Source organism: Synchiropus splendidus, chromosome 10, assembly GCF_027744825.2.
Source record: "Synchiropus splendidus isolate RoL2022-P1 chromosome 10, RoL_Sspl_1.0, whole genome shotgun sequence".
Taxonomy (NCBI): Eukaryota; Metazoa; Chordata; class Actinopteri; order Syngnathiformes; family Callionymidae; genus Synchiropus; species Synchiropus splendidus.
Window position 1 is genome coordinate 11864907 of NC_071343.1, and position 27298 is coordinate 11892204.

Sequence of the window (27298 nt, forward strand, 5' to 3'; positions counted from 1 at the left end):
TCATATGTCAACAAAGCAATTATGTTACAAGAATTACATCACATCACTTTATTTAAAGGTGTTAATATTAAAAGTAAAAAATACAACAGAGGAGTTCAAGGTGGAGGTGGGACTGCACCAAGGCTCAGCTCTGAGCCCCTTCATGTTTGCCATGGTGATGGACAGGTTGACAGATGAGGTTAGACAAGAAGCCCCTTGAACGATGATGTTTGCAGATGACATTGTGATCTGTGGTGAGAGCAGGGAGCAAGTGGAAGATAAGCTAGAGAGGTGGAGGTTTGCCTTAGAAAGGAGAGGAATGAAGGTTAGCCACAGTAAGACAGAATACATGTGTGTGAATGAGAGGGACCCAAGAGGACAGGTGAAGTGGCAGGATGCAGACATAAAGAAGGTGGAGGATTTGAAGTACTGAGGCTCAACTGTCCAGGGTGATGAAGAGTTTGAGGAAGAGGTGAAGAAGTGGGTGCAGGCAAGATGGAATCATTGGAGGAAAGTGTCAGGTGTGATGTGTGACAAAAGGGTGTCAACAAGGACGAAAAGGAAAGTGTCTAAAAGGGTGGTGAGGCCAGCAATGTTGTATGGTTTGGAAACAGTGGCACTGAGGAAAAGACAGGAGGCAGAGCTGGAGGTAGCGGAGATGAAGATGCTGAGCTTCTCTCTGGGAGTGAGCAGGATGGATAGGATCAGGAAGCAGTAGATCAGAGGGACAGCACATGTGGTCAGGTGTTTAGGAGACCAAGTCAGAGAGGCTAGTGGCTAGTCTACAGTGGGGCTTCCATCCATCTAGTCTTATTTATATTATTAAAAATATTGAAAGTAAACATGAACGGAAACACTAGAAAGAAAAAATGCCCAAAAATGTAATACGCTTCAAGAAGGTGGATTTGTCTGTGTATCGATCAAAGGAAATTATGGCTTTATGCTATGGAAACTGACTGGACTGGATATCATGTAACATACATTTCTTGGACCACATCCAAGGAAATGGCGGATCAAGTGAGATATGTCTGGTGAGACGAAGAAACAAGATTCTTCTGGAGTTAGTGAACATTAATGCTATTCTGGAGGGAAAAAGCAAAGAAACTGTCAGCCGAGTGTTTTGTTTGTTTTGTGTCCCTGATGACATCATCCCATGGCGCACTCTCCTCTCAATAATCGCAAAATAACAACAACCCCGACAGCGCACCTTCCCGCCGTCTCACGCTCCTCACACATGTCCGGTACAAGGCTCAACCACTTCTCCGATGCTTCAGACTTTCTTATACAGTACCACAGTTCCCCTCAAGGAAGTCTTGAACAGGATTTCACTAGGTCCACCAAAAGACAGTCCAGCTCCTGCTGGCCAAAGTTCCAACTTCAGTCGACAGATTCACAAGTGTGTATCACCTTATCACGGATAAGAAGTCGATTCAGGTACAGCAGAGCGCTGTCACACGTTGCAATAACAGAATAACGCTCGCACAGTTTTCCAGTTTTCCAATATCATTAATCCAGGTTGCCGTTTGTGAGGACTAACTTGGAATGAGTTGTGATTAGCTTGTTGGCCCCTCTGAGGAAGGCGGCGTCTAAATGGGACACACTTGAACCGGCGGGGAAAATGCTTCAATAAAGTGGCGCCCTCGCGGGTTTATGTCTGACAATTGGATCTTTACCTCCACCAGCAGAGCGCAGACTTCACCGAGGAGAGACTATTGCAGTGCTGCAGTGGTTTGACTGGAGGGATTAGGAGTCAGAAAAGCTCCCCGGGCGCCGCGCCACCCCTTCTTCCCGCCGCAGCCTCGGGAGGATTTATATTTACTCCAGTTATTTATCACTTTGGAGCGGTGATGGAGCAGTCGGCGAGGCCTGGAGGATGTGACAAACTGCCTGGCTGGAATTAAAACTCGCAGCCTGCTTCAGATTGATTCCGCTGCTCTTGAATCACTGCAAAAATCTAGCGGGGAGATTTGTAATAAATACAGATCCCTCGGACATCGCTGCAGGACTTACCAGCTCCTTCACCGGCCCAACTGCACGTCAGAACTCTTCTCCGAGCCGAGGATATACATTTAACAAGACAATGCACAACTAAGTCAAGTCAGTCTTCAGATGTCAGGAGGTGCCATGGCTAACTGAGGCGAACTTACTCAAGTGTTTTTAAGGCAGCATTGACCCAAGACAAACCCAAGACAACTTTAAAAACCATGAAAATTCACCTGCACTTTTCTACTATGTAGGGGTGGGCGATAAGGACAAAAAAAATATTTCTGCGATAGAGATAATTCTAATGGTAAATAGATTTTCATGCTATTCCATGTGTTGGACTCTACAGTCTCTATTGAAACTGTTTTATGATGAAACTTATTAGTGGAGTTTTTCTCCAACACCATTATTTGTTTATGTTTAAATATAATAGCTAACTAAGTGTAGAAATGAGAAATTCAATGTTTCACGTCTCTGGTAGAAGCCGCTGGTGTCTGACAGACTGCTCTGCCAGCTTTATTTAGGGGTTAAATTGAGCCGTCTGTCTGCTGTGTCTCATGTCTCTTAACAGTTGACTTTAACTATGGACCAGTCTGGACACATTTCCTAGATGCTATTGAAGAAATATTAGAAATAATGTGAATAAATGATGGTGATCATATTCTATTCTCCAAATCATGATACATATTTGTCTTGTGTGATGAAAAACCTTTTCACAATTCTCTCTCCTAAAATGGTTGTTTTTCATTGCCTTATGGAAGATTTTGCTCATACTTTGACCGTTTTAGAATTTGTTGATGGTCCCTAACTGATGCCAGGTCGTAGCATAAGCGCTGCCTGTGAGAGTGTGTCTGTGATCAGTGAACCCTAATAATCAACGTCACTAATGCAGCAGAATATTCAAGTATCTATGTAATAAATATTGAAACTATTATTGCAATATAGATACAATATTGTGCAGTCAAGTATTGCAATGTTTGACTGTATCAATATTTTCTCACACCCCTAATAAACAAACATGTTGCTCCAAACGCCTTTAAATAAAGACAGTCTCACACTGTCCGTCGACTCTCTTGGTGTTGTGAATGTAGTATAGGAATGGATTAAATTATTCAAAGTGGCTCTTTGTTTGTGATGGACTGGTTTAATCCAACAGTCGGCAGGTAATGAATCCATCTTTTCTTCTCTGTCGCCCTTCATCTCGCCTGAAGTCGGATCATCCTGGTCTCCAGCAGCCCCAGGCTTTCCCCACTTATTGTTCTGGGCTGCTGGGACTTGAAGCTCAGTCGATGACATGGTGTTCGCAGGTTCCGATCAGAGAGGGAATAAGGAGCGACAACCAAGTTTGGTGTTTTATTTTTTTTAAACGCACATGAATCGTTTCATTAAATCTGAAAGCGCTTGTAGACATGCAGCGTTATTTTTAGCGATCCCAGCGCCGCAGCTGGACCATTAGCTTCAGAACGGCTCTTTTTCTGTGACGACGAAAGAGCAAAGAGAAGCTCTGATACAGAACCAGTCGCAACATGCTGATGACACGTATCTGTCACTTGTCAGTGGCTGCAGACCGTCGAGGAGGCAGCGGTGAAAAGTTGGAGAGTCAAGTCTTCAGTGGAGGGGATGCACGTGGAGCTTATCAAGTCATGAAATGTTTCAGCACCTTGCCTATTGTCGCATACATCTGCCCGAACATGGAAATATATGGAAACATACGGATGAATGGAAACATACTATGCCACCTTTCCCAGAACAAAATGGCATGGTGCGTTCCTCTTGGTGATTTGACTCCTTCAGTGTAGTTGATATGAAGGCGTCCTTCCATGACAGTGGAATTTAGAATGTGTGGGTAAAGAAGTTATCATTCTCTCTCACACATTTATAGAACTCCGTCTGATTTGTTAACCAATGTTTGAAACTTCATCAATATCCATAGGTGAAATTTCAAGTTATAATGACACGATGAATAATACATCATGCTGGAAACCCTGATGTTGACATTCACGTTTGGCTGCCTGGATGTCACATACTGTGGATGGTGTTTTGAGCTTGTTGTTTTCTACAATAACTCTCCATGAAAGTATTTTGCAAGCCTTGAATCCGGCCTCATAATATATATATATATTTTTTTTCATGAATCTTAGATTTATTTTTTATTAAGTATTTTATTGATCTGCTGTTTGGTGAGTCTTATTTGTTTTATTTGTTCACTTTGTATTGTGTTCCTGTGCTTCCAATAACCTCTTTGCTTTACTACTGTCTGACCTTGAAGTTCACCCATTTACATCAATTTGTTGTTGTTTTTTCCTTGGATGTCTGTAAACTGTGTTTGTTAGAAAACAGCCTCTCAAACACTTAAGCAGAAAGTGTCTACCAGCGCCCTGGGTGGGAGTTTGTCATGTCCCGCTTAAATCAACTAGTGCTGTGGATTTACTGGTTCATGCTCAGCTTGTACGTCGTGATTTTCTGGACTATCCCAGTGACTCGGAGTGAAAGGCAAGGGACACTCCATCACAGGGCACCTACAACTGAGTGAGACAGTCCTTGCTCATACTTGCTCACGAATGAAAGTCATCCATTAACCACTGAATATTTTTGAGGTAGAATGTGGATTATCTATGAAATGCACCCACTGATCAAATAAAAAACGTTTTTTTGACTCATGAATGCTGACACATTCAAATATTCCACAGTCCAGGGGTGCCGGTGGTGGTCCAGCGGCCTCCCTCCAACAACAGCGCCATCCCTGAATCCAATTCACAGGCTGAAGGATTGGGGTCCAAATTGACAGTGTCACATTTCATATCACAGGGCGCCGCCTTGGGAGCAGGCGCGAGGCTGTGTGTCGGAATATAGAGCGGGCAGCTGATGCCGAGACTGTGGGGGAGCACGCGGGTGCTTATACATCTATATAGTGATGCAAACAACAGTCAACAAACAGCTGCCGTGGCTGTTTCCCACGTACCACACTGGGAGTGTGATGACTAAGCTTGATGTGTCAGTCTGGGATGGTCCTCTGGAGGTGATGGCAGCACTGTGAATGCCATATATTCAGGAGGATTATTATGGGCTGAAACCATGGAAGCTTCTCTGCATCGACACTGAAACTTTAATCTTCACTCGGGCCACATACGCTTTATTTTACAGGGTGATGCCCAGTCGGCCTTCTGCTCTCACTTGAGTCTAGCAGTATGGTCTTGGTAGGGTGTTGCTCAGATGGATATTTGTTTATATAACTATAGTTCTCCTTCCACCAAACCATTTCCAAGAACTTCCCTGCGCTATTCCAACAGAGGAGTCGCTATCTTTCCACAGAGAGTTGACTGTTATACGTGTGTTTTATTTATTGAGATGGTGGTGATACGCCCTCTGGTGGTCATGCTAAATATCCGTGATAAATCCGTACAAGTAAAATTTAAACTAACAATAAATAAATACATGAAAACAGAGAAAATATCAGAGATTTATTTTTCTATTTGTGGTCACTGATTTGTGCTCGGCCGTCAACAAAGAAAATTAAAAATAATAAGAATAAATAACAATGTAATAATAATAATAATGTGACCCAGAATGTAGTAATTATTCAGTTTTATTATTCTGCCTATTGTCATACACACCAGGTGATGTGTTGCCAGTTTATAGGACGAATTGTTTAACTGAGAAATGTTCACGCTCAAATAAGCCGTTTTTCACAGTAATGACAGAGTAAAAAAAGACACACATCACTTCCAAAAGTAGTTTTTCAAAATAATATCAAACTTGACTTTTCAAATCAACACCGTTGTTTTACCTCATTATATATGAAGTCTTAATTACATTTAAAATAATAATTATGAAATTCTTTTTACAGTTCTTAATATTTAATCAGAAACACATTGTGGAAGTATATTTATTATTATAATTCATTTTGCTATTATACATTTTATCAAAGGTTAACCATGAAAAAACAAACATAAAACTCAGCTCATACTTTCACGAGCTCCTTCTATTTTTTATCACCCAAAAAAAGACACGCAACCAGTAAAGTAGATTACCAGAAAATTTTACTTCACATTTTGTCTCCTTGTTTTTTGTTTTTTTTTTCTTAAATCACCAGCTTTGTTTAAAGACAAAGATCAAAGACATCAACAGACGGGTCACAGGAATAAGAATAATTACCAGCACAGATTAGGACCAGACAGAGAGGAACAGTCATCGGTGAGGATCATGGGATGGAAAACCTTGTGCTGACGCAGTTTGGGAAATGAGGTTTCTGCCGCTGTTTGTTCTGTGGTCAGAGGGCCGAAAGTTTAGGAACACAGCTTCAAACACAGGCCTTATTTTTACTGCTAGAAAAAACAGCAGAGGTGAACAGTCCTGGCCGTTTTCATGCTTGTGTGGCTCTATTCTCTCCTAAACCTTCGGCCTCAGCTTGCGATAAAATGAAGGGACGGTTGCAAGGGGCCGTTGGGCAGCTAGACCAGTGCAACAGAGGCCAAAGCGCTCTGACCTGGGTAAGAGGCTGGGTTAGAGATTTGGTCGTCAGTCTGAGCTTCACTCCTCTGCACGGCCTTTGTCACAGTGAGCTGCGGAGGTTTGAAGACAAAACTGATGGGAGACGTCCAGCTGGGCCACCAGGGGACATTTGGAGGACCCACAGTCACACAGGCACTTCAGAGAGAAATTTACAAAAACACCACACAAACTTCCATTAAGGCACCACAAATACTTCACTGTAACGGCACACACACACCACGGTCCTCTGGACACGAACGAGTCATTTTCAGACGTTTCATACTCATCTGTATTTTCAAATGAGTTTTCAAGCTGCTCACATTGGAGTAGTAAATATATTTGAAACATAAAGTACTTTTTCTTTTGGTATAACTAAGAGTCCTAAAATGTTACAGGCTAAGGTGCAATAATGTCTCGACAATTGTATTAAAAAAAACAAAACAAAAATTCTCATCTGGCCTTCGATTTTAAAAGAAGATATATTTCAAAAAGTACATTCAAATGCTTGAGTTAAAATGATACTGTTCAAGTTTGGATCGCAACTAAAGGTACTTCAGATGATTTGAGCCCCAAACCTGAAAATAAAACAGAAAAATTATATACAAATGTGAGGATGGAAGCGATGAAATTATGAATGAAACCACTTGGATTTGTTTGTGAACCCAGCGCTGAGGAGTTGACTTGAACCAAGATCTGATGGATTATGTATATGCCGATGATAATCAGATGATCACGCCTTAAATTTCTAACTTTGTTGGCGTTCTCACTTGGAAATGAGAACGATGTTAAACTGCATAAGCCCCGCCCCAAAAAGATTTAGGTTTACATTTGTCACTTTAGTTGGTGAGGCTCCTGGAATTCTACGTTTATCCAGGTGAAAATGCCCATAAAGTTTGAAGTTCACCTCTCATCTTGAGCTGTTCTGGTGAAGCTATATTAGAGTGCAAGCAAATATATTAGCACCAAACGTTTCTTCGATTTTCTGCTATGTTGGAGGTTCAGCACCTGAAGGCTAGACTCTACATAGGTGCCTCCCAAATCAAAACTTGAATGTTGTATGAATGCAAGGCTGTTTCTAAGCATCATCTGATCAACCCACGAATGCACCAAAACGGTGAGGAGAGGAACGGCCGGCCGGTTTAAGAGCGCAGGATGATGCCCCTCTTGTAGGCGATGACGCCGGCGGCAGCGGCGGCGGAGAGAGCGCTGGACACTCCCAGGAGCTTGAAGAATCCTCCCACCGAGGGCAGGTTCCGCTCCCAGAAGGTGGTGGGGAAGGGCAGAGCAGGGACTTCCTGCCCCACAGGAGGAGGAGAGCAAGAAAGGTTCAGGATTCATGCGAATGTTGACAAGTCCATCTGAGTCAGTCCTACCAGACTGGGTGGCTCCTTCTGCCAGATCTGAGTGTGGTCGATTTTGCCCATCGTACACAGAATCTGCAACGGGACGCCATGTTGAGGGTGAGTGCATGGATTGATTCTTATCTGACATAAATACAGAAGAATAAAACTTGAAGCAGTTTGCAAATAGACGAGGCACGAATGACAAGTTCCTCTTCGAGGAAATGTATTCTGCAGCTAATTTAAAAAGTAATACTTGAACTCACCAAGAGGATTTTTTTTTCTAAATAAAAATGCAATAATTAAGAATAAAAAAAAAACAACACAAAAAACAGCTAGGGCAGGGATATTCACGTGTTTGACTAATTTGTTGGAGAACCAAAACAGGTAAATTGATCCAAATAATGCGGATTTATTATGAATAAAGCCTTTTTCACAGGGGTCATTTTTCACCACATTTTACGGTGTGATGTCAGAAGAAACACATCGACAATTAAATGAAGAAAATTCAAGGGCTGAAGTATTTTTTTTAATTTAATTTTAATTTAATTCCATTTAATTTATTTTAATTGAACAGTTTGCTCTCCAGACAACAGGGAACCGTTGTAAGTGCAGGAGTTCCTGGTCCACTGATCACACTGATGCACAAGACACGTGGCAGCTAGGATGAGAACAACAACAACAAACATGGAGGAATCCCTGAACAAAAGCAAACAAAAGCTTTTGTTCAGGGATGTTTTTCGCTACACAATGACCAGGGTTTCCACTACTCTGAATGGACTTGAAATTCTTATAACATTGAAATTCTTATGCAAATATTTACAAGAGCTTTAGTTTAAAATAGGTGATATAAAAACTTGAATATAGCCACCATCGTGATTTATTGTGCTATTGTCAAACTGATGCAAAATAAACAAGTTAGCATCTGATAATGTCATTTCAAACATGATCTAATTTGGCTTGCAAACCACCAGGGGGAGCCCACTGACCAGTCACATTGAACACGTTCAAAGTCACGCTCCAACTAAACAGCAGCAAGTGCAGCATTGAAGACACTAGTGAGCGTCCTGACCTCTCTGGCCGCTCTCTCTCCGGCCTGCACGGCACCCTCCATGTAGCCGCTCCATTCCGTCGCTGTCTCGGTCCCTGCGAAGTACAGCTTCCCCACCGGCTCCCTCAGCACCCTGAGAGGTCCACCAGAGCGGCTTCAGTCCTCCTGACACCTGTCACACAGCCTGTGGAACCTACCTGGCGAACTGGGTCATGATTCCTGGGGGAAAGTACGCCGTGTAGCAGCCTCCGGAGTACTCCTCTTCACACCAGTTCTTCTCCTCGTAGTGCACCGGCTGACGCGCGCACACGGAGCGACACAATTTAGCTTCAACACTTGGAGAAAAGCTTTGAAGTCACAGGTCTTTCACTCACACGCAGAGCCTCCTCAGAGCCCAACACTCTGGAGTAGATCTCACAGATCCTCTTCAACCTGGACACCATCACACGCCGGGTTTAAATTCAACCTGCCGTGTGTTGAATACCTTCCACTTCAAGCTACCTCTCTTCTTTAGTCAGCGACGTCAGCCTCCTGCACTTCCGAGCCAGAATGAATCTGAGAAAGAACGGATGTTGGCATTTAAACTATCACACATTAACAAGTACATATCCCTGCAGTATTCCTGTGACATGCATACGATACTATACCTATGGTATATCGCGTTGTATCGTACCGCATCGCATCGTATCATGTGGTATCATGACGTATATCAAAATATAGTATCTAATCGTATAGTTTGGGATACTATACCGATAACATATTAATGTATAGTATAGTATAGTATGGTATACAGTAGTAGGGTATGGCATGGTACATAGCAGTGCCTGGCATGGCATGGTGATATTGTACTGTATCGTACCGTACCGTATCGTATTGCATCGCATCGCATCGTACCGTATCGTATCGTACCGCAGCGCATCGTACTGTATCGTATCATATGGTATTGTGACGTATAACAGAATACAGTATCTAATCTTATAGTTTGGGATAGAACAGTACTGTATAGTATGATATAATGTAGTATATATTTAGTTTTACATATTTATAGTAAAGCAAAGTACAACATATCATATTGTAGTATAGCATAGTAAACCCATACAAACACCATCATTAAAATAACCTACGTGACTGACAATTTACAAGTGACAGCTCAAACTCTGATATACATTTACTCGGCCGATCGTACGTGACGTATGTCGCGCAGTGTTGACTTCTCACCCCATGATGCAAGGGCAGCTCCCATCAGGCTTGGTGTCGTCCAGCGTCAGACCGATGGGGGCCTCCTCCTCCTCAATCACCATGGTGCCGCAGTAACCTAGAACAACCATTCAGTTCGTATCCATCGAGCGTCACTCTTCCGTCCTGGTCACGCACCCTTTTTCCTCCAGAAGTTCTCTTTGTAGTAGACCATGCACTTGATGACCGAGCCCATGGGCACGCGGCTGATCAGCTGGTTCCTCAGTGGGGGCAGCTCGGGGTTGAAGTGGATCTTCATGTTCATACCCGGAGGGGTGGCCAGGATCACGTATTTGGCCTAGATGTCGGGAGCACGTGTCAGAAATATTCTGGAATATGACTCATATTCATTTGCACCAGACATCACCAAAGTCTAGAAATCATGAATATTTGACTTCTTCTTTTCACTCCCGGCTTAGTTTCATGTCTCCGAACTAACTCACGTATATATTTCTGTATTTTCACTTCACTTTACTTTCTTCACGATCTACTCATTTGTTTATCATGTCATGAAGCTTCAACATCAGATCGTTAGATGGCAGTAGAGGACAGGATGCAGATTCGTCTCATCCCTCCTCAAACATTCGTGGTCGGTCAAGCCACTTTATTGCAAGACCGTATCTTTAATTTTTTTGCTATTAAAAAAAAGGCCACTTACTTTATTGTGTATATATATATATATATATATATATATATATATATATATATATATATATATATATTTTTTTTTTTACATGTATAGAAAAACAAGACTGCTAGTCAAAACAACATTTTTATCTTTGTATCCTTTCTTTTCACTGAAATAATTCTACCAAAAAAGGTGTGGCTATGTTCTGTATAATGGTTTTATATGAGTTCAAATAGGCCACTTACTGTATGTTAATCAAAATTATATTATTATTTGTTTTTTATCTATAAAACATTTTTTCATAATTTATCCTATGTTTTAATGAAAATATATTTCATCTTGTTTTGGTCCAGGGTCCAAGTTTTCTTCCACGTTGGTGCATGTTCACCTTGTATGTCTGTTTGTCCAACGTCTCCACCACCACCAGGTCTTTGGTCTGGTCGATACTGTAGACGGGAGACTGCAGCTTGACTCCGCTGCCCAGTTCTCGGGCCATGGCCTCGCTGATCTGACTCGAGCCGCCGTAAAACTTTCTCTCCTGCAGATGTAGACGGTTGGTTAATGAGCGGCTCACATCTCCGTCGCCACAGTCTGAGAGCGACGGGGATGTTCTTCATGTTTTCAATGGAACTGGATCTTTCTCTCCAAACAGTAGTCGTGCAAGTTCAGTTATTTTTCTAAACAAAGCTGCACCTTAATTCCTCATGCTAACTGATCATCCATGACCAAGATTCCCTTCAAGACAGTGAATTGTATTAAGAAGAAAAGACATCCCTCAACAGGATTTTCCCAGCTGATCAGTTCCCATGGCGACAGGGCCCTTTCAGCAAAACACACCGAATGTGCTCCAAAAAAGCTTTTGTAAAGCTCTGAGGAGAAGAAACCAGGAGCTGCCTGAAGAGGCTGCGAGGTCCAACATCTCTTGAATTTAAATCTTCCACTTTCAGAAACCCCACCGGGAGCGTTTGCAGCTCTCACAGTGATGACTCCCGACTAATCCGGATGATTATCGGGTCGGTTCAATACTTGCTGCCGTATCTCCAAATTGCTGCTCAGCATTCTGATCCACCTCGACGAAGAGGTTAGGAGGATAACAAGGGGTCCAACCTTCACTCAACACTGGTTGGTCAGTCTCTGACACAAACCACATACCAACTGAATCACTCAAAGGACTTTGCATCGGAGGAGAACCCTCCTCAGCATTCTTTGCAACGTCACAGGGAAAAGGTAGTGTTTCCTCGTACCTGTCCTCCGTTGGTGGTGGAGAAGATCCTCATGGTTCCGCCGCACTGTTTAACGTACCAAAGGAACCAGAGTGCCGACACCTCATGGGGTTCCGCCGTCACGTTCACGTTGACGAACAGAGTGGCGAAGTTGTACACGGCTCTTAAAGAAGAGGAATCCGTTGTGAGTCAAAAAGAGATGTGCTGCTTTCACAAATGACCAGCACAGTTACCTGGTCCAACAAAGTTTGTCCAACAGGCTCGCCATGGACATCTTGTCCCACTCTTCAGCACGGGGTGCTCTCCAGGGAGCCTCCCTGGGGATCTGAGAGGCCGAGGTTCAGGAGAGGAGAGGAGGCTTGGGGTTCAGTTTCAAAGACAGTTACCTCCTCGCCCATCTCATCCATTGTTCTGAAGAAATGGTTCAGGTCCAGCCAGACCAGGGGGTTCCATGAGGGAGGGAAGGAGGTTTTGAACGGGTGAGACTTCCCCTGAGGGTTACAGACACAAACGTGTTACACTCTCATTTAGAGACAAGCCTCACAGGTGAGCGCCTAACTCTGATGCTAATTTACACTGCAAGGATTTTAACACGGCCGGGTGAAGGTGATTTGGAGGGTGCTTATCAAAAGTGCAGATAAGCAGTGTAACACAACTCTGTCGTCGTATCAGTCATGTCGTACTTTACCCTGGAGCAACAGAGAAGTTCACCTGAGGTTGCTTAACGGACAATAACAGTAACATGAACAGCGCTTGAGAACGAAATAGAAATAGAGTGAAATAGTACATGAAGTCAGAGAACAGAATACCATTGTATAGTACACGGGACTAGGGAGTATAGTATAGTATAGTATGGTATAGTATAGTATAGCATAGTATAGTATAGTATAGTATAGTATAGTATGGTATAGTATGGTATAGTATAGTATAGTATAGTATGGTATAGTATAGTATAGTATAGTATAGTATGGTATAGTATAGTATAGTATAGTATAGTATGGTATAGTATAGTATAGTATGGTATAGTATAGTATGGTATAGTATGGTATAGTATAGTATAGTATAGTATAGTATGGTATAGTATAGTATAGTATAGTATAGTATGGTATAGTATAGTATAGTATGGTATAGTATAGTATGGTATAGTATAGTATAGTATAGTATAGTATGGTATAGTATAGTATAGTATAGTATAGTATGGTATAGTATAGTATAGTATAGTATAGTATAGTATAGTATGGTATAGTATAGTATAGTATAGTATAGTATGGTATAGTATGGTATAGTATAGTATAGTATAGTATAGTATGGTATAGTATAGTATGGTATAGTATAGTATAGTATAGTATGGTATAGTATAGTATAGTATGTCATGATATATTATGATATCGTATCGTATCGTATCTATTTAGTTTTACGTATTTATCGTTAAACAAAGTACACTATATCCTACTGTAGTATAGCATAATACAATACAGTCCAGTACATTAGTGTACAATACCCAAACACCATAATGAAAATAACCGACATGACTGACAACTAAGAATCACATGAGCAGTCTCATTCCCGCAGCCCTGTAATTATGAATTAGACATGAAGATGGTCATGATGAAGAATCACATGACTAATAGGGACATGTGACATGAGTCTTGGATCGCAACACGTGCATCCCTACATATTGAGGTCATAAACGGCAGATAAGGCCTCTTATCTCTGCTCTTTCTATAGGCAGAGCTGAGAAATGTTGGTCGCTATGGAACAACAGCTCTGTCTCCATGGCGACGCAGGTGAAGTGAAGTAGATGTGGTGGGTGCAGAGGATGCACGAGAGCTTCCACATCAGGGAGCAGTGAGGAAGCTGAACATCAAGCCCCTTGAAGTCAAACCTCATCCTTATAGACTGTGTGAAACAAAACCTGAAGATCTTGCTCTGTGCGACGTTCATTCAACTCAAATTATTTACTACTTAATAGGTCAAATGAGAACGCAGTATATGTACCTAAGTATGTAGTGCTAGTAGCAGCAGAGAAAGTCCAACTAATGCAGGCAAGTTTACCTGCGTTTTCAGTGGTGGTGACATGGAGTGTCAGAGCTCTTTAGTTAAGGTTGATGGTGCTGACGGAGAGTAGACTCAGTATAAGAGGAGTAAATGAAAAGGTTGAAGGAGTAATGAGAAAAGTAGCACTTGTAGTTTCATGATCGGAGGAGAAGACTGAGTCAGTGGTAAAGCAGAAAGTGGTAGAAATGGATGTAGTATTTCAAATGGTAGCAGACATAGTAGAAAAGAATACCTTGTCTTATCTGATCTAGAATGGACAGTCGTAGAGTCGCAGAAGAAGCAAACATAGTCATAGAGTAAAAGTAAGCTGGTGTAAAAGTCGCCGTCAAAGAAAACGTAGTAGCACTCGTCTTTTAATCCTGTGTTTTAAGTGAGATAATCAGTGAACCATTTCACACGTGTGTAGCAGGTCTATCTCCGGTGTCCTTGTCACGTTATCATTTCTTGTCAACAGAGGTCCAGAAGTCCTCAACACTTATGTAATCATGTGGTAGCAGTTTCTCACGCAACAGCTACAGCGGCCGAGGCCAAGTTGAAGGTGGCCAGTCTTGAATAACAACAAACAACTAAACAAGGCGTGAAACTAAAACAGGGAAGAAGTACTAGTGGAGAATGGAAACTGTACTGAAGTTGAATAGTAGAGCACCAGCGACCAGTTGGAAGAAGGAAGACAGAGACGTGTTCGTGGTAGTAGCTGGGGTGAGTGGGGTGAGTACGTTGATAGTAAATATCATATTACATAACGTCACGGCTGTCGGCTCGAAGTCCACACATCCGCCAGATACCCACACATTTGTGTGTGTTTGTATTCAGTCAGGACAAAATCTTGACCGCGGGTGAACTAAAAACACTATACGACCTCTATATGTGTGCGTGCGTGCGTGTGCGTGTGTGCGGGAAGAGAACCCACAGGAACAGGAAGTCAGAAAATTCCTCTTGGACACAACAATCAAGTGGATATTTCCTGGCGTTCTCTACTTTCAGCGTTCACTTGTGGCGCTATATTCGCCTACAGGGTTCAGACGACTGAAATACAGTAAGTTGTCTTTAAAAAAAGGTCACTTTATGCAAAGAAAAAAATAACAGAGGACACAATTCCTGACAAACAGGGAAAACATTAATAAATAATTTGCCAAATGTTAAAAGTGAAATAATCTCAATTAATACTACAACTTAAGACCATGTAGAAAAAATTGTTGGTGTGTTTTTAGAGAAAATAATATCATAATGAAAATAACATGCATAAAATATACATTTAAAAAAGCATATTTATCAAAAACATTATGGATGAAACAAAAAAAAGAACTCAAAAATACAATTGGCATCAAAATCAAAATCTAAAATTTTTCATTAAATTGTCCCAATGAGCTCATTGCTATCAATGACATTTCAAATGCTCAAACAGATATTGAAGCACACTGTATAGATAAAATAAATGAAGGCCAACAACCAGTGCTTGACCGTCGAAACGCAGAAGGCCCCTCCACTGAGGTTTTCCCACTGTACAGCAGGTTCTTCCGCTGTTGTTGTCAACATTCACAACAGTGTCAGCACTCTTCCATCGTCCACCACTGCTCTCCGAATCCCCCACAAAGGCCTCTGCACAGTGGTAGAGGATGCTCAGGTTGAAGCCCTCACACAGCAGGGCCAGTCCATAACACAAAGAGGACTGGAGTTATGGTGTCACCATTGACGTAGCATTGAGGTTTTGCTGGTCAACTAGTGAGACCATCCATGAAGACAACCGACAACATTTCTCTCTCACGATCTGTTCTGCAAACAAACACATTCTTAACAAGCTTGTGTCGCTGACTCGGAAGCCTCATTAATAAACCTGAGAGCGGCTGCTGTCCTTCAGACTCGATGGTTTGCTGATAAGGGAAACCGCCGGTCTTCTGGATTACGATCTGTTTCATGAAAGCTGCTTAGGTGCAAGGCTTGTTTGGAAGCCAGCGCAGATTACGCACCGAGCCCATCTCACATCCTGGTTTATGGGGCCAGTGAAGCAATGCAGACGCTGCCAGGATTATTAACAGACAAAGATGTCAGGCCCTCTGGGTTGCCTTTATTTAGTTAGGTCCGCGGACGATCGAATAGCTGTGGCCGGAATGTCTTTCTTTCAAGGCAATTCATTAGAAGGAACATGCTCTTCGTCGGAGGAGGGCCCCGCCAGCCACTTGAGGAGATGGAATTATTATGTAATACCAAAAAAATGTGCGGATATTAAGATCTATGCTGGAACACTTTCATGTTGGAAAACATGAATAACTCACATAACAAAATAAAAGAGAAACACTACTACACTACTGAAAAAAGAATATTTTTTTCTGTATCATTTATCACCGATAATGAATAATAATCATGTTATTACATAAATAAATGAGTGCCAATAAGATTGCAATGGAAATGCCATTCAAAATTCAAAATACCATTTCAAATATCAATTCTTCAATTGGGATTTCTTAAAAAAAATACAAGCAAGTAGAATGATTTGCCAAAATCTGCAACCAATTTTATGCTAAAATGTGAAATATGAATGTGCAAACATAACTGAGCTCTGAAAGTTGGAACAGGTTCTGACCACCGCAGACTCCATTCGTCACTAAATTCAGTCAAACAGTACTGAGTTGACACAGCTATAAATTATCTGTAAAATATCAATATGTATAACTGAATGATTCAGTGTGGCACAATAGCAAGTGTAGTTATGTAATCTGAAAAGTGCTGAGTCAGGTGCAGTTTGACACCAAATGAACAAACAAAAAACAGTGCAGCGCTCAATGAAGAGCGTCACCATGACAACGGTCGACCCAGCGGGAGCGCGCGAGTCATGGAGCGGTGCTTTTGAAACAGTAACGCGGGGCTGCAGCAAGCGTCAAATATAATCCAAACTGAGCCGGTTCTCGCCTCGACCCCGTCAGACCTCATGACTGTGACATTTGACAGAGCAGCAAAAGTAGGTCAATGGAGCAGCGCTGCTGAATGTGGTTCAGCTGGAATGGTATTGCCTGTGGTGGTGAAGCAAGACTTCAAATATATTAAATACTCATTTGATATACAAAAAAAATTATACAGCAATTCCTCTCACTAATTTACAGATAGTCTTTTGGCAACATGTGATTTAACTGTTGAAAAATAAAGTCCCGAACGCCGATCTGCACTGCTGCACCTTTTCTTTGATGGTTGTGTTCAAGAAGTTCTTTCATACTTTTTTTCCCCTCAGGGCAGATGTGATTAAAAAAAAAAAAACAGATGGGGAAAACACGATACGAACACAGGAAGCTGCCAGACGCATTTACTGACTTACAGGATTCACCAGAGGACATGGAAGGTCCGGAAAATCAAATCAGGTGGAGGAACAGTGGAGAGTTAAGGTCAGCAACGCACCCACTCTCACCAGATGGAAGAGGCGGGAATTGAAACCAAATATGGCCACACCGTCTGTTTCTTCTGCTTTGTATCGGTCCTCTCTGCCACTGGCAGGAGCGACAGTGCATTAGAGACTTCCCCCGCGGCAGCGATGGGCATCTACAGTTACTAATGCTGAAGTGGAGGAGGAGGATGCTGAGCGGACGTCTGGCATTCAGACAAGTTCACTTTCACCGGAACCTGAGTCACGCCTAAAATGTTTTCAGGATAGTTTTGTATCAGCCAGGAGGAAGCTGTGTTGCAGACACTGAAGTATGTTTTAGTCCATAAAACACACATTTCACCACGTCTTTGAAAGGCGGGGAAGACTTACATTGATGTAATGCAACAAGTTCTCCTCCTCGTTCACTTTGTAGGTCTTGACGCCATACTCTTTGGCCAGTCTGAGAATTCGATTCTGAGTCGGGCCAACGTAAGCGCCGCCCAGATCCACCCACTTGGCCTGCTTGTTCTGACGACAAAGAATAATTCATGTTAACTGATGAAGACTTCCATTGGTCGCTATCACAGAACTTGTCATGACTCTCCCAGTGCAGGGGCTTCACTAACTTGGGCAGGACAACTAGCCAAATAAAAAAACAAAAATACATAAATGAAACATGAATGAATAATTAAACATGAAAAACAAATAAAGAGATGTACCACTTTAACGTGAATCAATATAAATTACATATTTCTATTCATAATAATTTGATATTAATGACCTAATTTAAATGATAATGACATATATTTATGACACACATATATAAAAAATGCTTCCAAAATGTCTTTACTTATTTAGTGAAATATACAACAGAAAAATTGTTATTTTTACATTATGGAATACATATTTTTACCATATCTATAGCACAAACTAAAAAATAATATAAATAAATAAATAAATAAATTAAAAAATGACAATTCCCAGCAAAACCAAACAAAAAGACATAGTTCAGTCTAACAGTGACATTCATGTCAATACACAACTGAATCTTCCTCACCTTCACAGTGAAGGTTCGGCCTCCGACTCTGTCTCGGGCCTCCAGGACCACTGGGTTGAGTCCATTGGACTTCAACAGCTTGGCTGCACTCAAACCTGAAGAGGAACGAGAAGGCGGAATGTATTCAAAATATTCTAATAGGACGATGCCAGCATTTATATTTTTAAGACTGTGATGTAAATACTACTGCATTCCATCAGAGAGGATAAAGATGATGAGTGTGGCTGAGGTCACTCTCACTGCCCTGTGACACGAGGTCATGGACTTCTCACTCACTTTCGAGGACAAAACACTCGGCATCCCTCACAGTGGGATGAATTTTGGGCTGAAATAGCCAAGTTAGCAGGGAAAACAGCTCCCCAGCTCATCCTTGGAACGTACTGGAATGATTGAGGAAGCGCTGAATTCCTATTGAGCTAACCCAGCGCAGCTTTTCACACAGTGACCTCCGGCGATCTCGGGCACAACTGTGATTCAACAGGACGTAACGTGGACGCACTCGAGCGTGCAAACACTCATGCAGAGGATTAGTGTGGCTCAGCTGCACTGGACCATGCTGCGGCTGGAAACTTTCTCCTGAAACGTGACTGTAAAGACATTGTGGGAATTCTCCAGACGTGCCATAAGATTTTATGATAAGAAAATAGTCTAGTACAATCATATACACAGGCCTTTTCAATGGAATCTTTCATGAAAAACACAATAGTGTCCAAATAAAGGAGAGGAAAAATATTCTGTTAACATTAAGCTTGTTGCAATATTGAACTATATTTTGGGTCACTTTTTAAGAAAAAAAAAGAGAAATGAAACTTCTCATTTCTCCTCATGCAGAAGATTTTTTTAACTAATACGAGGAGCCTATTGGTGGTGAGTTTCCTCAACAATCTTTGAAAGGAACTTGATCAAGGGTCAAATTTGTCTGTAGCTACGGAAAAATGAAGACAATTATTAGACAATATTCTGTTCTGTTCTAGTCATGTCAACAGAACGTGAAGCAACAGTATCACAGCCCAGTGTCAGAAAGAGAGAGAGAGGGAGAGAGTCCTCATATTTGTATTAAAAAAATCATGTTTTTCCACTTTGAGCAAAGCAAGCTGCTACCACACCTGGACCATATCTGCCTCCCATGTCTGGAACCTAAGCCTGTTTATTCCACGAGGATCTGTTTATGGACATGTCTAACAGTAACATGTTGTGTAACTGCCTTGTCTTATGTAACATTATCAAATGGCGTTCTTATAAAGTTTATTTATCTCGCCTTGAACTCTACCCCGAGCAGAAAGTCTCATGCGTGTGCCCAGACTGAATTTCCTTCTTTCCAAAACACTGTTGACTGAGGAGCCATATGTATTATGTACCTCAGTGCAAACCACGGCTCCTATGGCTGAGCACACACTCTGATCCTCAGCAGTAATTCCCGCTCTCGGCAGCTACTCAACTTGTCAGTCTCGGAAAACAAAGAGCAGTTCTGTCCTTCAAAAGGTATCGCAGTTAAAAGTGGCCACTGCTTTCATCAGAAAATTGCAGTTGGCAGCATTTTCTCTGGATGTAATGCACTCTGGAATGAGTCTTGATCTTGTGATCAAAGGAGAACAACAGCAAAACAACACAAATGGTTGTGAGCATTTGAAGAAGTGATACGCGACTGATGTTGTGCATTGATTGTGCCAGAAGTCTTCAACTCCAGTTGCTTATAATTCGGTTATGATTCTAAATGTTCTTAATAGATGGTGCAGTTCAAAGAGTCCATGCCCATCATAGCACTCCTCGTCGTCTTTGGAGTCCTGGATTGAGAGGCTTCTATGGATGCTCAGGACACACTCCACTGCTGCAGTGTAGAGCTGCAGCTCCTGGGTCACACCATGTTTCTTCAAGAGCAGTACAATCGCTGTTGGACACGCTAAAGAATGGAGATGGTGTTCCGCTCCTCCCACAGATCTTGGGAGAAGTTTGTGCCCAGGAATCTGTGGGTGACCACAACGGATGAGTTGTGTTCCACTCCAGATTGATCAGTTCGCACCAGAACACAAGCTGGTCCACTTGGCAGCTTCAGGAATAAGTGAAGGTGTAAAGGGAGAAGAGCAATGGAAAAAGGACCCTGCCTGGCGCTGATGGTTGATGGAGGTGAACTATCCCAGACTGACCTGCTGGGAAGCTGTCGGAATGTGATGGACTTCTGGACGGTTTAACATGGCGACAGAAGTCAAGTCAACTGGTCTGTAGTCATTTATCCCTATAATAGTGGGTTTCTTGGGGACCAGGATGCTGGTGGAACACTAGCACAACAAGTCGCCGAAAATAAATGGGAGTTTCAGTGGCAGAAAGGAAGTGAACCAGAGAAGTTCCAGCAATGACACAAAGAAGGAGATGTGGAGGACGGACGGTTTCAGCTGATCCGAATAGAGAGGGCTAGCGCACTGGGTAGCAACAATGAGTACGTGGCAGGAGGTTTGAATGCCAGTAAGGTGAGCATCTTTGGACAAGAAGCAGCCAAAAGAGAACACCTGAATAAATGGGTTGTTTGAGCTCATTTTACTGTCGACTGGTAAGAACTGACTTCCACCTGTGGAACCCTGGGGCAAGTGTATTAGCGTGCATGGGAGTTGACAGGGGGCCTTCTGCTGGTTATTCTGTTCTGCTGGTGCGTTGATCTTCTTGTCGCTGCCATTTTCCTTTTCATTATTTCTCCTTGATCAGCTCAGACTCCCCCCCCCGCACTCAGCCCCTACACCCATCACTGCCCCCCGGCTCTGCTTGACCTAATTGTCTGCTCTTTTCCACGTATTCAAAGAGAAAAACAATCTGACCTGGTGTTTTATTCAGTCATCGTCTATTATCTCTGTGAAAGTGCAATGGCAGACAGCTGGATCACCTCAGAGTTATTTTTAAATAATACTATGCCTATAAATTACTTTTTTTGGTTACTTTTGTTGCAGTATTTATGCCAGTTCATACTTTAAATTGCAAGTAACATCCGACTTATGACCGGGATTGGTTTCCGACCAACTGGTCGTAAGTCAGATTGGACGCAAGCGACTATTTGACCATTCAAAATAGTCGACGCGAGGGTTATACGAACTACTGTAGTGGTTGATGGCTGTGTGAGAGTGAGATGCTGGGACACTGTGCTGCCGTAACTGTCGTACGCGATGAACAACAGGTGGACTTAAGTCGAGCAGGTCGTAAGTCGGATGTTACTCGTATATTAACATTTTTTCATAATTATACAAAATATGTATTTTTTTCACAAACAAAGCTAAGCAAGATTTAATATGACTATTCTCTCACTTTTTTGAGTTTGGGTGAACATGTGAAAGTGGGTGTGAATAAACTTCCCTTGAATTGAGTCTTCCTTATCTCCTTTCATTGCGATTTCCCACACGCACAATTACTATATTGAGGAAATAGAGCGACCTGACTCAGAAACATAACTTGGAATCCTTGCAATCGAGGAACATAGTTCACTCCTTTCACTTTAACACTAGGTAAAAATAAAGCTGACTGCTCCTTCTTTAATTTCTTTCATCTCCCCCAAAGCTAAAACCAATCATAGATAAAACACAAACAGGCGCTAGAACCAATTTTGGAGTCCTCTGTGACCCAAGGGTCAGAACAAAGCAAGGTGACGCAGCGTTTAATGTCTCCACACAGAAGCATGTTTTAACTGTAGCTGAACGTGTCAGTGTGTATGAACAACAGAACCAGTCATTATAGTACAGTGGAGATATGACCTGTCAGCTGATGTGAGGCCCTGTGGTGGCTACGAATCCTCATCTAAGACTGTTTTGTCCTGAAAAAGTGAGCAGCTGCATATCCCTTAACTCAGATGACAAGGGCAGCTGCCTTGTTTTTTCAGGTTTTGTCGACCAGGACCAGCAACAGAAGTGATATCTTGAAGTTTTTTCACCACTAGTTTTTATTTATCAGCCGTCAATAAGATCGCCTGAGGGCGCGTCTTCAACTCCTCTGACTCATCATCACAAACTGTTTTTCACAGCTGATTGCTGCCAAACCTTCAGTACAGGGTGTTCCTGAGCTGTCCTGTCCAAGTCTTTCCCACAGAAATCCGCCTTGGATTCCTGTCACATTCCCCACAAACTCAATAGTTACACCACTAACAAACGCAATGGTGGAGCAGTTCTATCAGTGAAAACAAGAACGAAGGCTATTTTAATCTGGATCCACTGCATCTACTGCATGGGTGCTTTTCCACTGGCTCAGGTGGGAGCAGTCAGTGACCACGCCATTCCATGGACCATTGTCAATCTAAGACACGGCCACGATTCCCACAACAGCCTTGTCAACTTTGAAAGCCTCCCCAAAGATCCTCTACCTCTGGTCCCAGACCTGCTTATATTGTTGAAAGTGCCCTAACACAGAGGCAAGTAACAGGTACTGTTGAGGAAAGTGGTAGGAAATGAAGTTGCAGGGTGCAAATGCTGTTGTGGAAAGTGCCATGTCACCATTAGTGGTATCAAGTGGCAAGACTTGTTGCAAGGAGTGGCTTTGTATTGATGTGAAGGGAAGCGTCAAATAACACGGTGGATATCCAGTAGGGTGGCTAACAATGTCTTTTGTTGAAGTGGACACTACTTCAGGAAGTGGCATAAGAGACTTCAAGTCAAGGAAGTGCTGAAGAAGTGGCATGCAAATCGGGGGAAGGGGTGAATTGAATGCCGCCTCTACAGAATAACTGCAATTGGTATGTGATGTTGCAAAGGCAGTGTGTGTTTTGGGTCATCATCACACCTATAAAGTCTCCTGAGAACACGCTTTTCTGGGCCTACTTCACTCTTATGGAAGTCATCTCTGTCCACAGATCAAAACGTGGTCTGCACAAGGCACTGTTCATCACGCCACTCAACAGAATAGTTTGTTTTTTAATAAAGATCAAAGCGCAATCAATTTTAATTGCTCTCTGTCAATATTTGTAAATGAACAAAGTAAAGGTTTAACACAAACAACCATGTTTCCTCGGGCGCTTACTCCGGGAACACACACTAATAAGCCAATATCTGTTGACAGACAGGCAGACCACTTGAATCGGGCCACCTCAAGGCTCTGTATCGATCTCAGGTGGGAAATGTCAACGCAACATGCAATTACACGTGCACCATCTGAGCAGGAGACAGAGAACATTAAATCGGGGAGGGGTTGAATTTGTTTTCATGAGAAACATTTAGGAATGAATCCTGAGTGTTCTGGCTTAGAGACACACCATTGCTCAATAAAGACAAGCTGGAATCCTGGAAAAATAGGGCTAATAAATTGTTGCTCTCCATCTAATGTAGTTCATCACTTGATGATACATTTCAATATCATCCAAGTATCTCAAAGAGATTTTTCCTTGTCTTCTATTTTGAGTTTCATTTCTACTCAAATATTGCCAAGTTTAATTGTGTGGTAGCAAACACTGCGGTCCAAACTAGCACCGCTTGTGTGAAAGCAGTAGGGGGCTCTGGGGCACTGCCCCACCCCTCAGCACACACATCAAACCATGTGGTGTGATAAGTTATTTTATCAAAGAATATTTAAGGTATTTAAGAATTTCTGCCATTATTATGTCTTCTTCTTTGTGTGTTATTAGAGCTAAGTATTAGGCTCCGTCCTTAACAGTGAGCATGAATGGGCCTTAACACAGCCTGATTTTTTTGTTGCCACCCTAAATGGTTCAGGCTTTCCCCAAAAACTGTTCTATTCCTCTGAGTACAGGAGAAAAAGGATGATTTGTGGTGTCCTGCAAGGTAAAACAAACAGGGTTGAGGATGACAACTGGCCAATATGGGATTAGACCATATCTTACAAAACCAGAGCCTGAAAATTGCATTGAAATTTGAAAATTGAATTGTGGAATATATGGTTGCTGAGAACCGAGCGGATGCGTAACATGATATATATTCCTCCTCATATTCATTCGTCCCTTCTATACCAGTCTCAGTCATTTCCTCCAGTGTTCTCATGCTTCCATGTTCATTCTGCATTTAGCGAGAATAGGTTACTGGCTACTCAGCGGAGAAGCCGATGAAGGCATTTTGAACAGCCCCTCATTCTTGTTGTTCTATTTCTCCACTGCTGGCTTGATAACATGCTGTCACTAGTCTTTAATGTGTTCACAGCTGACCACCACTGGCCGTGCTGCAGAGCAGCTCGCAGGCAGGAAAACAAGATCGCCAGGCAAAAGCAGAAAGAGGAGCAGTGATTGGATTGTAACATGAGGTCCTCATTGAAAGGTCAGAGGTATAAACAAACAGTGTTTTCACAGCTCCTAATGTGACACAGAGCAAGGCGAGAGGAGGAGGCACTGCGTGTTATTAAGTTAGCTAGTTTCTGCAGCATTTGTTTGCCCGCTTGACTGTTATTTGAACTGGCGTTGACCCAAATCGTTTCCTCGACAGACAGACAGCATGCAGGAAGTCGCTGGGCCATCAGGCAGAAAGGGCAGACGCACGCGTCTAGAAATCTGGATCATAAACGGTACCAAAGGTGCGTTGGATATGCAGAAGCAGCCAATGAAATCTCAACGCTGATATATCTGAGATAAGGAAATCACTGCCAGTGACTGGTTATTTGCAAGCCATGAGTGTTATACTTCAGAAAGAAAGAAAAAAAAACAACGAAATATCAACTCATTTGACTGACCCATTTTCATGCACATGGTATTGTGCTCCATTGTACAATTTCCAACCTTAAAATCATGGGTCTTATTCAATACATTGGTGAACTTACAATAACACAATGTATCGTGTCACCACACCTGTATCGAGATACATATTGTATTGCGAGATACCTGCCAATACACAGACCGAATATCTACTACTGCCATTACTGAGAGTTTCCTTTTTAAAGAAACTTTTAAAAGTGCAATTGTGAACCGAACTCCTATGCATGCTCTTGAAATACGTTTGACACAATGTCTAACATAAAGCAGTGCCGTGTAGCTAAACCAGAAACAAGAGGTCTGCAGAACAGTGTCTTCTTTGCAGGGAAATAGCCTACACTACACTGAAAAAGCTCCTGAATTGATGAAATGGTGACAGAAACGATGAGAAGAAGAGGGATGACAATGACACACTAGACATTTTACATATGACATACATCATTATATCGCCCACCGCACCACACTTACGACACCAGTGTATGGCATGGGACAATAATTCTCTTGTTTAAGACCATTTTTAGAGAAAAGACACCAAACAATGAACTTCGGCGAACTTTGGTAGATGGAGCAGAGGAAGTTGTTTTATTTTGAAGGGCCCTAAGTTTGTAAACTTAAGTCATTTACAACTCCAGGTCAAGCAAACAGACGATTGTAATGGGACTGTCATTCGATTGAAATTATTAATCTAATTTAATCGCAGCGATTAATCGCGGATTAATCACACATTTTTATCTGTTGCGAATGTAATTTAAAGGACGATTTTATCACCACAGGAGTTAAATTTGCAATTGATTACGATTTACCTCTGCTATTGTGCGATTAATCGCGATTAAAAATAAACTATTGACAGCCCTAGTCTGAATAGGTGGTTAATGAGTTAATAGACTGACGTGAAAAAATGAAATCACAACTCAAATAATGTCTTGTAATTTCTAACCACCTGCACCATTTTGCAGGTGGCGCTGTTACCACTTAAGTCAAATTCGCATTGGAGTCGTTGCGATAAACTGCATTTCTCACCTGATTTAAAGTAGCCTTTAGTGAGGCACCTGCAGAAACCAACGTCCTTGTTGAACTTGAACTATCCTGTTAATCTAACGCTACACTGCAGCATAATGGAATTATTTACTGAATTATCTCGACATTTTACACGGACAATAACCAATTTAAAAATATAATCATGTCTTTAGCATTAATAAAATATATATATATATATATATATATATATATATATATATATATATATATGTAATTTATTTTTTTCAGATAACAATGTGTTATTTCACGCTGAATTGACCACTCAAAGCTGAAGTGACTTATCAAACGAATGTTCTGCATTAGGATGAGATGAACTGTTGAACTCTGCCAACAAGACCGTGCACGTTTTCAATGGGGTGTGAACAGGTTGTTGGCTTCAAACAGTCATTAAGAGTGTGAACTAGTGCGCTGAATTAGAGAGCAGCAGCCCAGTCGGCGTGACTAATGTCACTATTTTGAACAGTGAAAAAGGAGTGTGACGGATGACAATTGACGGGCCACCGCTGCCTGTTACGTAATGTCAAGTGTGCGGACGATTAGCTGTGACTCAACGCGCTGTGCAGCGGTGATGAGGAGCGGCGGAGGGAGACGAGGCGGCTGGGCTGCAACACGGACCAGCATATCTCACTTTTTTTTCCTTTTTAAATATCTATTTTCCCGCGGCTGCGTGTGCGCTGTGACTCCAGAATGTACGAGCAGGAGCAACAGTTGTCTGCAAGCGAAGCGGGTTGTGGTGGTGTGACTGTGCGGCGTGATGGAGCAGCTCCTACCTGATATTCCTCCGCCGATTACGACCACGTCGTAGGTGTCGTCTCCCGCTGCCGTCATGGCTCCGTGTGCGAGTCCGCTCTCTCGGTGCTGAACGACGAGGCTCGCACGAGCGCATCTGTATTAAAAACGACAGGCGGGTCCGCTCACTCTGGGCTCCGCCCCCCCCGGGGCAAGATAGAGGCGCTGCTTTGTGGTCAGACCGGACCATCGTCTTCTGTTGACCCACCGCCTCTGGCTTCATTGAGAAGGAAATATACAGTATTCACCCGACTGTCATCATTAAGAATCTTTCCAGTTTGTTTTTACTGGTCACGATTTTATTTTCTTGTTTAATGTTGACTTACTTTAAAGCCTGGAGTTGTTATGTGACAACGTATATAGATTAGTGGTGGGACTTTAACCAGTGAATTACGATTAATTAAGTACAACATTA

The 27298-nt window shown here is 42.2% G+C and overlaps 1 protein-coding gene across 2 annotated transcripts; it reads right to left on the reverse strand.

The window, feature by feature from the left end:
- Positions 1–5478: 5478 nt before the first annotated feature.
- Positions 5479–27021, reverse strand: mao (monoamine oxidase). Of its 2 annotated transcripts, XR_008415984.1 has the most exons (16): positions 26865–27021; positions 18399–18493; positions 17732–17869; positions 12318–12422; positions 12165–12256; positions 11953–12094; positions 11097–11246; positions 10219–10378; positions 10063–10159; positions 9346–9399; positions 9219–9276; positions 9042–9139; positions 8866–8977; positions 7827–7889; positions 6449–7748; positions 5479–6226 (listed from the first exon to the last, which is right to left on the reverse strand). XR_008415984.1 is itself a non-coding variant. In XM_053877958.1 (15 exons), the coding sequence occupies exons 1-15, from the start codon at positions 26920–26922 to the stop codon at positions 7593–7595; spliced, it is 1578 nt and encodes a 525-aa protein (XP_053733933.1). In that variant the 5' UTR covers positions 26923–27021; the 3' UTR covers positions 5481–7592. The 2 variants fall into 2 exon arrangements, 1 of the variants encoding a protein (XP_053733933.1); XM_053877958.1 differs by having other exon boundaries at positions 5481–7748.
- Between the last annotated feature and the right edge of the window lie 277 nt (positions 27022–27298).

Bases quoted from the DNA above. Each gene is read 5' to 3' on its own strand.
- mao (XM_053877958.1), bottom strand. From the start codon at position 26,922: ATGACGGCAGCGGGAGACGACACCTACGACGTGGTCGTAATCGGCGGA. The intron at 18,494-26,864 runs GTAGGAGCTGCT...GTTCCTCTTCAG, and splicing joins AATCGGCGGAGGAATATCAG to GTTTGAGTGCAGCCAAGCTG. The intron at 9,277-9,345 runs GTAGCTTGAAGT...GATGGTGTCCAG, and splicing joins TCGCTGACTAAAGAAGAGAG to GTTGAAGAGGATCTGTGAGA.